We start from the raw sequence: 16117 nt of genomic DNA, 5'->3' as shown, positions 1-16117 counted from the left end.
TTTATGTTCATTTAAGAATAGTTTTAAATTCTTTTTAATATACTTTTAAAAATTGTATCCTGATAATTTATGCAAAGGCTTATACAGCGCTTGGCATAAGGTTGCAAAGGATGACAAGAATGGTACTCTTATACACATACATGTGTATACTCAGACCTGAATGTGTGGAACTCCTAGTAAAGGCAAGAAAAAAGCAATTAACTAGAAAAAAAATAAACCCCAAGAGGAAGACCATTGGTAGCATGGTAGCATTAACAGGACAAAAAACAAACAAACAAGAAGATTGACCTCACAACCACTGGAGCCAAACAATTTGATAACCTTCCCCTGGAGGAAAACATGCAAACATTGGGAGAAAGGTCTCACTCAAGTGTTCCAGTAGCTCAGACTCCCCCAAAGAAAAAAAGACAGGTGTTTGTGATTGGTGACTCACTTCTCAGAGCAACAGAATCAGTAGTAACTAGACCAGATAAGATCAAAGATGTGTCAGAGAAGCTTACCAAAGTAATCAAGCCCACTGAATGCTATCCATTTCTACCCTTTCAGTTTGGGATGAATGATTAAACTAAAGAGCCTAGAAAAAAATATCTAGGGATTACAAGCAACTAGGCAGGAAAGCAAAACAATTGGGGGCATAGGCAATTTTGTTTTCTATAATTCCTTTCAAAGGTCAACATCCAATGAGGGAGCGGAGGATTTTAGAAGTAAAAGGACTTTGGATTTCTGGAGCGTGGTTTACATTGCCTACAAAAAGGACTTCTAGCAAGAGATAGAGCACACTTCACAAGGCCTGGAAGAATGTGTTTGGAAAACAATGGGCTCGTCTTATCTGAAGGGCTTTAAACTAAAAATGGAAGGGAAGTGACCAATCTTTTAAGACTAAACCAAAAACATAAATCCCAAGACAGCAAATGAGACAGTGAGGAAGGAGGGGAAACATATGAAACAGGAGACATAGGAAGCAAATGCAGTGTCAGCCATAAAGGGCTCAGGTGCCTATGGGCTAATGTTCAAACTACTGGAAACAAACAGGGAGAACTTGAAGTTCCAGTAGTTGAGGGCAGGTACGATATTGTTGCTGTTACTGAAACTTGATTTGATGGAACCCATGATTGGAACATGAGGCTTGAAGTATATAAATTGTTCAAAAGAAACAAACTCCATGAGAGAGTAGTAGTTGCACTATATCTAAGTCGTTGATACACTTCCGCAGAAATACTGCATAGTACCAAGGATGAAAGTCTTCTTAAATGTATTCGAGTGGATATTAGAGGAAAAATAAATGATATTGCTACAGGTTTATGCTACAATCTGCCCAACCAAGCAAAGAAATAGGTGAACTTTTTGCTATTCTTTTTTTTTTAATCCCATTTATATCCCGCCCTTCTCACAAGACTCAGGGCGGCTTACAATCTAAGAAGCACAAATCAATGTGCTTAGCAATAGCCTTCATTCTATGTATATGCCTGCTTATTAGGGCTTTCGCCCCCCCCCCCCAAGCGGCATTATTACAAAGTCAGCTTAATTGCCCCCAACAATCTGGGTCCTCATTTTACCTACCTCGGAAGGATGGAAGGCTGAGTCAACCTTGAGCCTGGTGGGACTCGAACCTGCACTAATTGCAGGCAGCTGGTGTTACTTAAGGAGGCATTAGCCCACTGCTCCACCAAGGCTCCACCAGTTAGTGAAGGTTTATAGGAACACACCATTGTAGTAATAGGAGACTGATATCAACTGGGAGACAAACCCTGCAGCAAGTAGGAGATTAGAAAGGTTCCCGATGTGCCTAGCTGCCATCTTTGTTATCTAGAAGTAGACGTAGAGGGTCACCTATACTTACTTCAATATAATAAGAAAGTCAAGGAAGTGTTCAGTCCATTAATGGGGGAAGATGGCAAGAAGGTGACAGGCAGCATAGACAAAGTGGAATTGCTTGATTCCTTCTTTTCATGCAAAGGAAAAAAAATGGCCCAGCCTATCAAAAGCAGCACCATGGGAGACACAACAGGAATGCAGGTAAAAATAACAAAAAAATTAGTAAGAGAACACCTATCCACTTTAGATGAGTTCAAAGTGTAAGGGCCAGATGGTTTACATCTTGGCATTTTGAAGTTACTGGCAGATATAATCTCAGAACTACTGATCAAATTTTTTCAGAGCTTCTAAAGCATGGAGGAACACCCAGAAGACTGGAAAAGAGCTGATGTGGTTCCAATTTTCAAAAAGGAAAAAAAGGTGGCACTAGGAAATTATAGACCAATCAGCTTGACATCAGTACCTGAGAAAATCTTGGAAAAGATAATTAAGCAGCAGCTTTGTGAGCACCTAAAAACAGGACGATTACTAGAAGTCAGCATGGGTTTGTTGTTAAAAATAGTTTGTGCCAAGAAAAACCTATTGCCTTCTTTGATAAAATGACTAAATTCGTGGATCAAGGAAATGCTATGGAGATGGTATACTTAGATCTCAGTAAGGCATTTGACGAAGTAGACAACAGGTTACTTATTGGTAAGATAGAACAGTATGGGATGGACAGTACCTCCATCAGATGGATTCACAACTGGCTGACCATCCACACTCAATACGTAGTCCTGGAACTACATCTACATGGAGGGAGGCATGTAGTGGGTGCCACAAGTTTCTGTTTTTGGGCCAGTGCTCTTCAGCTTCTTCATAAATGATCAAGATGAGAGGATAGGAGAGCTCATCAAATGTTCAAACAACACCAAGCTGGGGGAAATTATTAACACTGTGGAAGATACACTCAAGATTCAGAAGGATCTTTGACAGACTTGAGCATTGAGCCCTATCCAGCAACATACAGTTCAGTGGTGAGAAAAGTAAGGTCTTGAACTTAAGCAAGAAAAAACAAATGCACCAAATAGAATAGGCAGGACCTGGCTCAAATATATTAACTGTGAGAAAGATCTAGGTATCCTAGTGGATCACCACTTAACTATGAGCCAGAGGTATGCTGCAATTGCCAAAAAAGCCAATGCAGACCTAGGCTGCATCAACAGGGATAGCATCAAAACTTATCATAGGAAATGGTAACACCACTGTATGTTGCACTTGGTATAGAGGGAGTTAACAATTGAATTGAAAAATGTGACTTATGACCGGTTTTCACACTTACCACTATTGCAGCATCCCCATGGTCATGGGATCTAAATTCAGGTGCTTGGTAACTGGCATGTATTTATGACAGTTGCATTGTCCTGCAGTCTTGTGATCACCATTTGTTATCTTCCCAGCCGGTTTCTGACAAGCAAAGTCAATGGGGGAAGCCAGATTTGCTGAGCTACAGTATGATTCACTTAATAAGCCTTGGTGGAGCAGTGGGCTAATGCCTCCTTAAGTAACACCAGCTGCCTGCAATTAGTGCAGGTTCGCATCCCACCAGGCTCAAGGTTGACTCAGCCTTCCATCCTTCCGAGGTAGGTAAAATGAGGACCCAGATTGTTGGGGGCAATTAAGCTGACTTTGTAATAATGCCGCTTGGGGTGTGTGTGAAAGCCCTAATAAGCAGGCATATACATAGAATGAAGGCTACTGCTAAGCTTGTAAGCCGCCCTGAGTCTTCGGAGAAGGGCGGGATATAAATGGAATTAAAATAAAAAATAAATAAATAAAATAATAGCAGCGAGTTGCTTAACAACTATGGCAAAAGGTTGTAAAATGAGGCATAATTCACTTAACAGCTGCATTACTTAGCAACAGACATTTTGGACTCAATTGTGGTCATAAGTCAAGAATTGCTTCCAGTTCTGATCATCAGAATATAAAAAAGATTCTGAAACCCCTACTAAAAGTACAGAGAAGAGCAAGAAAGATGGTATAAGGTCTCTTGCCTTGGACAGGGGTTGGACTAGAAGACCCCTAAGGTTCCTTTTAGGCCTATGATTCAATGTTTCTAATGCAGTTTATTAAAAGCGGATAATACAGACTAGTGAAATAATTTAAGGTATAGCTTTTAGGGATATTTTATTAGATATTTCATTTTGTGATAATTCTTTTTTTCAAAGTTAATATTTCTCTTCCTTTCTTAGATTTGTGATATTGCAATTAATTGGGCTGGAGGCCTGCATCATGCCAAGAAGTTTGAGGTAATGGTCAAGACTGCTTTATTTATTAGGAAAGCACAATGTTCCCTTTTAAGTGACATAATTTCTTTATTTTCATTCTCTAGGCTTCTGGGTTTTGTTACGTGAATGACATCGTGATTGGCATTTTGGAGCTTCTCAAGTAAGTATTCTTGTTTGCATGAATAATTCACCACGGTACAAAGTGTTCTCTTATCACAGTGTCTTCCCTGGGATTCTAGGTATAGATCTAGGTATGTGAGACCTCTTTCCAGGTGCCACAAATTAAAAATGGCCAATCATTTACAAAAGGCTGGAAAACTCACTCCAGAGTTCATCATAAACTAAAAGAAAGAAAGGCAAATAAAAAGAGTAAAAAAGCGCAAAGAAAAAAGTAGAGAGAAAAAAAGATAAGATTATGGTAATGAAAGAGAAAAGAAATAAATAAAGAAGCGACGTCCAACTTTGATCGTAACAATTTTTAACAGTTTTGGTAACTTTTCACGTTCTCTAATTTATAACTAATTTTGTCCCCATTCCATGACCCATCTCTTACCTGTAAACAATAAAGCATCATAATTTCAGTCCTGCTGTCAGCAAAAGTCCATTAAGAGTTGTCAGAAAGTTGTTCCTCAGTTGTCTGGGGATAAGCTGCTGTGACACTTAACCTTATTGAAATAAACCAATTTTATATTCCTTCCTTTTACTTCTAACAATCTTAATCTTTAATCCATTCCAGTAATGTTGTAGAATTTCATTTATTTTCTTTTTTTTTTGCCTGTTCTAACAGTTTTCATCCAACCTTTAACAGATCTTTTTTGTAAATCCAATTTATTATTTGTAATTCACTTTTGATTTTTAAAACATTAACTGATTCCTTTTTCATGTCTAATGAGATATCCTTTTCCATATCATTCTTGTAACCTGCCATTAGTAGATCCACTTTTAGTGTCAATTCTGTCTCTGTCTTGTCGGATAAAATTTATTCCTTTTCTTGCTGTTTCTTCAACATCATCTTTTGACACAGTCTGTCTATAAAACCAGCCTCGTTATTGACATTGTTGATATTAACTTCTGATTCCATTTTTCAAAAGTGCCCATCAGTATTTCCAATGTTACAATGATTTGTATAATTCTGTAGCTGTTAATTAGGTTTATGTATTCTTCTCCTTTAATTAAAAACTTTAGTTCCCTCTAGAGTTCAATTTCTAAAATTGCTTATTTCAATCATGTCTTAGAAATAAAATTAAAAAGTTCGCTTTCCCAGGGGAAGGATTCTTTACGGTAGTCCCCAACGTACAACCACAGTTGGAACCAAAATCTTCCTTATTGAGCGAAAGGGGCCCATATGAATTGCTTTGATTAACAAACAGAATCTCAGCCCTCCTGGTTGTAGTAGTTAAGCAGTCTCCCTGATCATTAAGCAGAGGGAGCGAAAGAATTGCCTGTTGAATTCAGCTCCTGTCTGGGTGCAGAAGGGAAACTCCTTCTGGGCTGCAGAAACTTCAGATGTTCAGATCTGACCTCTCCTTCTGCAGCCTGCCAGAGGACTCCCCCTATCCTCCGTGCTTGGAAGGGAACTTTTCCAGGAAGGGAGCTCAGATCTTCGGGATCCAATCTCCATTTCTGTAGCCTGCTGGAAAAGTTCCCCTCCACAAGCAACCCTTTTGTTCTCAAAGAGCTGCCTTGCAGGGCAGGGTGGGGGAAAATTCAGCTCCACATGGTTCTCTCCTGGCAAGCGGCCTTTTTTTTTTCTCAAATTGCTGCCAGCCAAGAGGGAATCTCAGCTTTGTGGCAGGCTGAGCAACAGCAACATGCAAACTTCCCTGCTGGCTTCCCCATTGACTTACTGGGGAAGCTAGCAGAGATTGCAAATGGCAAACGTATGATTTCAGGGCTCTTGGCAACCAGTCTGAATATGAACAGGTTGCCAAGCACCTGAACTCGGGTGGTGATTTTTCATACATGAGACTTGTTAAGATTTACCGATGTTAGGAGATACTGTTTTTCCCACAGAAAAGATTTTTTTTCTCTGATAGGTACCACCCACGTGTGCTTTACATTGATATAGACATCCATCATGGAGATGGTGTGCAGGAAGCTTTTTACTTGACAGACCGTGTCATGACAGTATCTTTTCACAAATACGGGAATTATTTTTTCCCTGGCACAGGTACAAAATCTTTTACTGTTCTTTGTCAGCTTTTAAGAATCAGAACTCTTATTAGCCAGTTAATTAAGTATGTGAAAGAATTTGAAATTCTGTGTCACAACATTGATGGGAAATTGATATTACCTTTTCGAATATGTGCCCTTATTTGAATTCTATCCTGTCATATAGGCGACATGTATGAAGTTGGAGCTGAGAGTGGCCGCTATTACTGTCTCAATGTACCTTTGCGGGATGGCATTGATGACCAAAGTGAGTGAGTCTTCCACTGGGCCTTGTTATATTATCCCTCTTCAATCCATATTTCAGCAGAAGAAATTAGAGCAGTGGTTTCTTTGTGTTTTTTGTTTGGAAGGCTATAAGCACCTCTTCCAGCCAGTCATTAATCAAGTGGTGGAATTCTATCAGCCAACTTGCATAGTGTTGCAGGTGAGCATTTTTGATGGCCATTGCTTGTGGTGCGGATTACAAGAGGGGCTACAATAATGATGGGTGGTTTTGCTGGGAAATTTCAATTGTCTTTATTCCTCATTTTTATTTCTCACCCTCACCCCCTTAAGTGTGGTGCTGACTCCTTAGGCTGTGATCGCCTGGGCTGCTTTAACCTCAGTATAAGAGGACACGGGTAAGTCCCATCTAATAACCCATCAAAAATTAAATGGGAAATTAGGCTAGTAAGGGTAGGACTCTGCTTTTTTTCTCCTTTTAATGTTGTTGAAGTTCTGGTTTTTAGGCATTAAGACCCCTCCCAAATTCTCCTGTACCCCTTTTCTATTATAAAACACTTCCAAAACTGCTGCCAAACATCCTGCAGGAAAAAAAGACACGTATTTGTACTGCTATTTCAATCGTATTTAAGTATATCTTCCATTGAGCTGACTTGTAGCAATCAGGATTGGAAGGGGGAAAGGTGATTTAGATCTTCTTTGGGCGTCTCCTTAAATCTCCATTTGCATCTTTGAGTATAGGAAAAAGCACAGCTTCTTTTTTTTTTTAATCCCATTTATATCCCGCCCTTCTCCAAAGACTCAGGGAGGCTTACAAGCTTAGCAGTAGCCTTCATTCTATGTATATGCCTGCTTATTAGGGCTTTCACACACACCCCAAGCGGCATTATTACAAAGTCAGCTTAATTGCCCCCAACAATCTGGGTCCTCATTTTACCTACCTCAGAAGGATGGAAGGCTGAGTCAACCTTGAGCGTGGTGGGACTCGAACCTGCACTAATTGCAGGCAGCTGGTGTTACTTAAGGAGGCATTAGCCCACTGCTCCACCAAGGCTCTTCAAACAATGGCAGCAGAGGCAGTGGAGTGCTTCTGGGCAGTCTGCGTAATCTTTTCCCCTTCAATTCCAAACCACTGCAGAGCTCTTATTTGCACCTCAGTGGGGAAAAATATATACACTGTACTGTGCTTTTAGTTTTCCTGTTGCAGGCTAAATAGGAATTTGTATGGTGTGTGCATATTGGGGAAAAAAAGTTGTTCTAATCAAACATGAAACTCCAAATGCCACAAGCAAAACTTTGGAAGATCCAGTCGCACATCTTTTCTTTTTTTGCCCTTGACAGTTGCAGTCTGAAATTATGGTGTTTAAGATACCAAGAGATATTTTATATTACCAACGTAATAGTATGGTGTCAGAAGTGCTGATCTGGAAATGAGTTGTCAAATAGCAGCTTTTAACATTTCTTCTTGATTGGGAAATATTGTCAGTCTTTTTTTTTAGCAGGTTCCCTTTCTAAGGCTAGGCTGCAAAATGGCTGGGTTTTTACGTTACACTAAATGTTATTTGCTTGATTTTCAGCTGACCATGTTCTGTTTTCCTCAGTAACAAATTAAGAGAAGGTGTAATTTATTCACAAACTATGTATATTTTCAAAACTCTTGTGTTGTCATATGCTGCCAGGGCTCTCCACAATGATGTCACTGGAGACACCACAATTGAAGTCTATCTCTTCAATAACTGTGATTGCCATTTTGTTTTCTTCTGCACAGTCCCGAATGGATTTTCCTGACGTTAATAAGGTCCTTGTTCAAATGTTTGGGGAGGGGGATCTTGGCAATCTCCTAATAGCTTAGCAACTCCCCAGCTTCAGCAAAATAGGTTTGATAACGACTTTGAGATCATTTTAATAGCAGTCATTTGCAGTAATTTGGAAGATTCACTCTCTCTCACACACACACAATTTTTATTTATGTGTGTATGCCAAGTATGTGCCAATATAAACATTCTAACCTTGGATTCTAGGGAGTGCGTGGAATATGTAAAAAGTTTCAACATTCCCCTTCTGGTATTAGGAGGCGGTGGCTATACAGTTCGCAATGTGGCCCGATGCTGGTGAGTCTTGTAAGAGTCTTGTGATAGGCTGGGGATAGCTATCTTTCATGGCTGTAAGTTACTGTAAGCTGCCCAGAGCTACCTTATGGTAAGATGGGCGGCTAATAAATGTAATAAAGAAGTAAGTAAGTGTCATAGATACGTGGCCTTCATAGAAATGGTCTGCTTTTCCTTTCAGGACTTATGAAACATCATTGCTTGTAGATGAAGCAATTAGTGAGGAACTTCCGTATAGTGGTAAGTCAGGTTGTTCTGTGTTAAAATATAAACAATCATTTGTTTAACCTTTCCTTAGCCAGATATATAAACAATATTATACCATAAATCTTACTATATTTTAGTCTATAACACAGTAACTTTTCTATCTTTGTGCAGTAGTTTATACTTTGTGCATAATATGCAGTTATAATAATGTCTCATTTACCATCATTTTAAAGGTGAACAATTTCATAATACAACTGAGAAATGTAAAAAAGAAAATCCTCCTCCATACTATGTTTAATGTAATTTCCCCAAACTACTTTATTGGTTTATTATATTTATGAAATATTAGTTCATTAAAGCAGAATGTTTGGATAGTGTACTGAAATAGCATAGCCAGAGTTGCCTTAAAAGTCAACTTAGGAACATCAGTAAATCTTTAACAAAACAAAAGTTTTAACAACAATGTACTGTCTTTTGCTGATTTCTAAGCAATTTCTGGGCCTGTGTTAAAGGGCTGCTTTTATTTTTTAGACTTTAGTTAGAAAAAAGCTGCATGTTAATATGCTGGATGAAGCAAGATATGCAGCTGACACTAAGAATAAAAAATATCAGGGAAAACTGATGGGTTTTTTTCCCTCTTAATTGTAGAGTAGCCAGTTATGAGGAGATTTTAGCTGATAAAATCATAGGGCTGGAAGGGACCTTCGAGGTCTTCTAATCCAACCTTCTGTCCAAGACAGAAGATAGTCTGTGGGTTTACACTTTATGATATAAAAGGTCATAATAAATTACATGTCTCAGTGAAAAGAGAGAAAAAGTTAAGATTGTATTATTTCCTCAGAGAAATAACTGTCTCTTCATTTGCTATGCTTTGATGTGTGCTATATATGGATTTCTCTCTCTCTCTCTCTCTCTCTCTCTCTCTCTCTCTCTCTCTCTCTCTCTCTCTCTCTCTCTCTCTCTCTCTCTCTCTCTCTCTCTCACACACACACACACACACACACACCTTGGTTTTAACTGCTGTATTGCAGTTCTACTATTATAATAACTTTTGCCTTTCTCTTTTTTTATTCATAAAGAATACTTTGAATACTTTGCTCCAGACTTTACTCTCCACCCTGATGTCAGCACTAGAATTGAAAATCAGAACTCAAGGCAGGTGAGTATATCCTGCTAGATGGACAACTTGGCCCTTTCCTTTATTTGCCTCCTTTCCCATAATACCTCCTTTAATTATTAGTTTCAAAAGATGTATTATTAGTGCTTCTGTTTACTAAAGCCCATTCCTCATAGTAGATTAATTTTGTTACTATGCTTAACTTTGATGGCAGCAAAAATGGCAGGAATTTCATAATCTTTGCTGAAGTGATTGGCTTGATAGGATTTTGCTATATTTTCTGTTTTTTGTGAAGTACTTAGATCAAATACGCCAGACAATATTTGAGAATTTGAAGATGCTGAATCATGCACCTAGTGTCCAGATCCATGATGTCCCTTCTGATCTTCTGAGCTATGATCGCACAGATGAGCCTGATCCAGAAGAGAGAGGTTCAGAAGATAATTACAGCAGGCATGTTTTTATATTTGTCCCTCAAATAAAAACCATGTATTTTAATCTGTTACTCAAGAGAAACTCGAGTTACCTCCTGGAAATCAGTATGCATTGATTGGGACTCTTTGATATGATCTGTTTAATATCCACAGTGTTCCTTTTCAGAGCCGTGTGTTTGTTGCATTTTTTTTAGTAAGCACTGCAGATTCCATATTTATCCTTAATTGCTATATTATATCTTGCAGGCCAGAAGCTTCAAATGAGTTCTACGATGGTGACCATGATAATGATAAAGAAAGTGATGTTGAAATATGAGGCCGGAATCCTATAAATTTACACTATGTGAAATTGTCTGGATGATAAGACTCTTAAGGAAGCAATAGGTTCCAGCAGAAAGACTGCTTTTTCTACCCATTTTCTGAAATGATATCAGCAGGACTGGTAAATGATTGAATTATTTGAGCACAGAAGGCAATGAGGGTTGCCAGTTGACCTGATCTTCAGCCATTAATTGTGGGAATAAACATTCATTACTTCAGGTTCATGTATGTATGCTTTGTTGCTTGGTGACCCTCTTCAATTCTCATTCTGCAACGACCATCACTCTTCACAAGGCTGCTGCTGTTCAAAAAAGGACAGGATTTGTATTGTATTTTGAAGCATTTTTCTTTGATTTTCCTGAAGGACCTAATTAGAAATCTGCTGTAAAAAGCTCGCCTACGTGGACATATATCAGTTTATTGCAGCTATATGGCCAGAAATAGTAAAATATCCAGTTGTAGGCTACTTGCATACATACATATATAAAAATGCACTGAGCATGATCTAATGATGAATAAGAAAACTTATAATAAAATTAATTTTTAAAAGTTATTAAAAAAAATCTAAAAATACTATTTATCCTATTTATGTTTCCGACAAATCTCCAGTGCTACTGTGCAGAATCTAGCCACCTGTGCCGTGATCACAGCCTGTTCCTCCTTAAGCAGCCACTGGAGATAAGTAGTGTCGGAATAGCCAGGATACCTATCGAATATTGGGAGGACATGGGTTTTTTCCCCTGAATATCTCTATAGAAAGAGCATTGAAGGAGTATGTGTCCAATAGTCTCCACCTCTCCTGAGCCACAGGAGCAGAGTCTTTCAGCCAATGGTATTTTTTTATACTTGCCGTACAGGACGGCCAATGGAACTGCATGGCACTGTGCGAGTGAAAATGCTTTCTGGTGGTTTGCTGACTCCAACTGGCTAAGAGAACTGATGAGAGCAATAACATATCTAATAGAGTCTGGAGCCAGAAACAGCAGAGCTATCCCTAAGTCCTCTTGACTCTCGATGTCCTCTACCTTTTATCGCAAAGTTTGTCTTGGTCGTAGCCACCTACATGGACACATTTTCAGCTTCTATATGAATGGGAATTATAAACAGAGATCAGATGAATGTTGATGGATATTTTGCTTAACTATACTAGAAGTGGAAAAGACATGTATTTAGCACTCCAATCATGTGGATTCTTTTAAAAATTATCTTTTAGTCCTGCTTGGAGATGCTATGTATTGCATGGCAACATGCCAATTGAGAAATTAATTTGGCAGGTTTTTGGTGACTTTATGCTCTATAGCAGATGTCTGTAGCTTATTGGATATACGTCTGTTTTTGCTTCAGTGAAGGAGTATTATTAAAGGGAAGAGTCCCAGACCAAAAATGAATATTTTTCAGTGTATCCATCTTTTGCTATGTGTTAATTCCTAAAAGTACTGTATTTTGAGTTTAGGTATTATTCGTACTTGAATTCTAAAAGAAAGAAATTATAACGATACTTTAAACAGAAATATTTTGCCCTATTCAACTTTGTCCTGATATCTGAAGTATTTGAGGGGGCTGAAATGGAAAGAGATTTCCCAACTTTAATTCCTCCTCATCTAATGTGGACTTAATTAAACTACATGTGCTGAAGATAGTTGCCAACACTTTAATCAGTTCTTTGCAGCTAAAATGACAGGCAATCGCTCTTCTCTTGTTTTTTTACCTGTGGACTTAAAATATTAAACACAATATTTCTTATCTTCTCTTTTGTTCATTCCCGGTTTGTCACAACATGGCTTAAAAGTTCATACAGTAATCCTTGAGTTACGATAGCTCACTTAGTGACCATTTAAAGTTACAACATCATCCCCCAAAGTACTTATGACGGTCCCAAGGTTATGAATGTTGCAGCACCACAGCAGTTGTTCACCCTTATGAACGACCGCAGAGGCACTGCAACATTTGCCCTGCCTATTCCTCCCCCACCCCTCCCAGCTGGATCTCCACTGGCACTGGGCCTCTGGAGACTCATCTTGCAAAGATCTAGCGGACTGTCTCCTCTCCAGCATCTCTGCCACGGTTTCTTTGCCTGCTTTGGTGCTTCAGGACTTCCATGCATTCGGAGAGAATTTGCTACTGATCTCGCATGATCTTGCGCTACTTCAGGCCTCCGCTCTCTGCAAAAGGAGCCTGAACAAGATCTGCGCCAAAAAGCTTTGCAAATGGGCAGGAGGCTTCGCTGTTTCAAGCCTTCCGTCTTTGCCATTTCCTTGCCGAAGCCTGCAGGGGTGATAGATTGTGTCCCTGCAGGCTCCAGTTGTCTTTGCAAAAAGCTTTTGCCACCAAGAACGGAGGTCGGGCTTCTTTCTTTGCGCCAAAAGCTTTTTGCAAAGACGACCGGAGCCTGCAAGGATGCAGGCAAAGAAACCGCAGCAGAGGTTGGAGAGGACACCACTCCCTTGATCATCGAGATCTTCAAAAGGTGAGTCTCCACAGGCCCAGTGCCTATGCCCTATGGAAACCTCGTGGAGCAGGATGGGGCGGGGGGAGCATGAAATATCTCAGTGGGGCGGGGACGACCTTGGGTGGTTGGAAGCACTAGGCTCCGTGGTCTTCCTCACCTTGACATACCTCATGTGCACTTATCAATTTGACATTCGATTAGCGAATGCAATAAGTAAATCAGGGATTTACGATTTAACAAATTCCTCAGGTTAGGAATGTAATTGGCAGGCTCTATTACATTCGTAAGTCGAGGACTACCTGTATTTAATAGCTACTGAGATACATCATAAATCTAAAATTGCACTGACTGTGACTTTGTTCCCTGCCATGATTGCAAAACCTGGCACTCAGCTTCGGAGTTTCCCTCAGAAACCACTGCAAGAGAAGGCCAGCGTTTTTCCATAGCCTCATATGCGAGAAGATAGGGAGGAGCTCCACAGCAGACTGAGGCAAGGCTGCAGGATTACTTCACTTTACCCTTAAAGGTCCACTTTCAAAAGCTTTAAAGAGGAGCATGATGTCTGAGCTGCACACAGCACTGTGTTCTTTTTAAGGTGCCCTAAGTTAAAGTTTCCTGATGTTAAACAACCTGATTGCTCATTTCAGATAAGTGACTGTCTAGTCTCTTCTTAAAGAGTGATGGAGCACCCGTGATTTCTGAAGGCAAGCTGTTTCTAATTATCCTCACTGTCAGAAAGTTTCTCCTTAATTCCAGGTTGCTTCTCTCTTTGGTCAGTGTCCAACTATGGTTTCTTGTCCTACCCTCTGATCCTTTGGAGTATAATTTGACCCTCTTCTTTGTGGCAGCCCCTCAAATATTAGAATACTGCTATCATGTCACCCCTATTTCTTCTTTTCTTTAGAGTAGTCCAGTGATGGTGAACCTATGGCACGCGTGCCAGAGGCAGCACTCAGAGCCCTCTGTAGGCACGCGTGCCATGCCCCGGAGATGGCAACCGTCCCTCTTCAACCAGCTGCCCAAGGTCCCATGTGGCCAGATGCATCCCGGCATGGCTGGTTTCCCTCCCCCCTGTCTTGTCCCTCCTGGCCTCGCATGCTTTCCCAGGCACGACCCACTGCATCGCCTCCTCAGCTGTCGGCCAGCTGTCCAGCTCAGAGGCGGCTTCTCTGAACTGCTGGCGGTGGGCTGCGGAGCCCCAGTGCGTGCCGGTCAAGGAGCTGGCAGGCTGTGGTTGCTGACTGACACCATCGGCCCCCATGCGCTTGCTGGCCTCTGTGTGCAGGGGCCGATGGTGTCAGGCAGCAGCAGCCCTGGCCCGCCTCGCCTTGCCCCGCGGCAATGGCACCCCCGCCCTACCTCCCCTCACCCCGCAGGACAAGCCTCCTGCCCACCGCCCCATCTGCCAGAGACCCCCTGGATCCCCCCCAACCCTGCCCAGCCCCTACAGGCATCCCTCCCCACGAGCAACATCGAGGTGACTACACCCACTTTGGCCACACCCTCCCAGTCTGCCATGACCACCACAGCCACGCCCACCCAGTGGGCCACATCCTACCTGGCATCCAGCAATAAATAAGTGGGTTTGGGGTTGCAGTTTGGGCACAAGGTCTCTAAAAGGTTCACTATCACTGGACTAGCCAAACCCAAGTCCTGCAGCCATTCTTCATGTTTTAGTCTCCAGGCCTTTGATCATTTTGGTTGCTCTTCTCTGAACTTTTTCCAAAGTCTCAAAATCTGTTTTGTAGCATGGTGACCAAAATCGGTTGCAGTATTCCAGGTGTGGTCTTACTAGGGTTTTATAAAGCGGTACTAACCCACTAAGCGGTGGCTCAGTGGGTTAGGACGCTGAGCTTGTCGATCGGAAGGTCGGCAGTTTGGCGGGTCAAATCCCGAGTGCCGCGTAACAGAGTGAGCGCCTGTTACTCGTCCCAGCTTCTGCCAACCTAGCAGTTCGAAAGCACGTCAAAATGCAAGTAGAAAAATAGGGACCACTCCGGTGGGAAGGTAACAGCGTTCCGTGCGCCTTTGGCGTCTAGTCATGCCGGCCACATGACCACGGAGACGTCCTCGGACAAGCGCTGGCTCTTCGGCTTTGAAACGGAGATGAGCACCGGCCCCTAGAGTCGGAAACGACTAGCACGCATGTGCGGGGGAACCTTTACCTTTACCTTTACTAATATTTCACGTGATCTTTATTCTATGCCCATTTATGCAACCCAAGATTATATTAGCTTTTTTGGCTGCTGCTGCACATTGCTGGCTCATAGTCAAGTGATCGTCCACTAGGACTCCAAGGTCCCCCTCACAGTTACTATTTTTGAGCCAAAGGTACTTATACCTTTGATTTTTCCTGCCTAAATGTAAAACTTTGCTTTTCTCCACATTAAAATTCATTTTGTTGGATAGAGCCCATTGTTTGAGTTTGTCAAGATCTGTTTGGATTCTGAGCTTGTCCTCTGGGGTGTTGGGTATTTAGTGTCATCTGCAGATTTGATGAGATCCCCTTTTATTCCCTCATCTGAGTCATTTATGAAGATACTAAAGAGTACTGGACTTAAGATGGCGCCTTGTGGTACCCCACTGCTTACTTCTCTCCATGTGGAAGTAGTACCACTGAGGACTACTCGCTGAATATGGTTTGTCAGCCAGCTACAGATCCATCTGATGGTGTTGTTGTCTATCCCACCTTTTTCTAGCTTACCAAGCAGCAGGTTGTGGTCTACTTTGTCAAATGCCTTACTGAAATCTAAGTATACTATGTCCACAGCGTTTCGCTGGTCTACTAATTTAGTCACTTTATCAAAGAATGAAATAAGATTGGTTTGGTGTGATCTGTTTTTAGCAAACCCGTGCTGGCTACCAGTTGTAATTTTGTTTGCTTCTAGTTGTTCGCAGATGTTTTTTGATTATCTTTTCACGATCTTCCCAGGTATTGATGTTAGACTGATTAATCTGTAGTTTCCTGGGTCTGGTTTTTTTCCCTTTTTTTAAGATGGGAA

General features: G+C 41.1%; 2 protein-coding genes across 7 annotated transcripts in view; one reads left to right on the top strand and one right to left on the bottom strand.

Moving 5' to 3' along the window:
* The window catches only part of HDAC3 (histone deacetylase 3), a 37839-nt gene extending 25430 nt beyond the window's left edge, over positions 1-12409 (top strand). For 3 of the 6 annotated variants that reach the window (XM_081322702.1, XM_081322700.1, XM_081322701.1), the window contains 11 exons: positions 4050-4106; positions 4190-4245; positions 6122-6255; positions 6424-6504; positions 6608-6681; positions 6813-6877; positions 8501-8590; positions 8769-8827; positions 9874-9953; positions 10207-10364; positions 10592-12409. In XM_081322702.1, coding sequence (XP_081178828.1) covers positions 4050-4106; positions 4190-4245; positions 6122-6255; positions 6424-6504; positions 6608-6681; positions 6813-6877; positions 8501-8590; positions 8769-8827; positions 9874-9953; positions 10207-10364; positions 10592-10661 — 924 coding nt within the window. In that variant the 3' untranslated portion in view covers positions 10662-12409. Of the gene's footprint in view, positions 1-648; positions 1065-2587; positions 3331-3643; positions 4107-4189; positions 4246-6121; positions 6256-6423; positions 6505-6607; positions 6682-6812; positions 6878-8500; positions 8591-8768; positions 8828-9873; positions 9954-10206; positions 10365-10591 lie in introns of those variants that run through there. The other 3 variants (XM_081322705.1, XM_081322704.1, XM_081322703.1) reach the window with 3 other exon arrangements.
* Positions 1-16117, bottom strand: part of LOC308665064 (uncharacterized protein) — a 53797-nt gene that overhangs the window by 8036 nt on the left and 29644 nt on the right. The window lies entirely within an intron of this gene.

Source organism: Vipera berus, assembly GCF_964194415.1.
Source record: "Vipera berus genome assembly, chromosome: 3".
NCBI classification, from domain to species: Eukaryota; Metazoa; Chordata; class Lepidosauria; order Squamata; family Viperidae; genus Vipera; species Vipera berus.
Note: the sequence above shows the minus strand (reverse complement) of the source record. Positions and strands in the feature narration are given on the sequence as shown.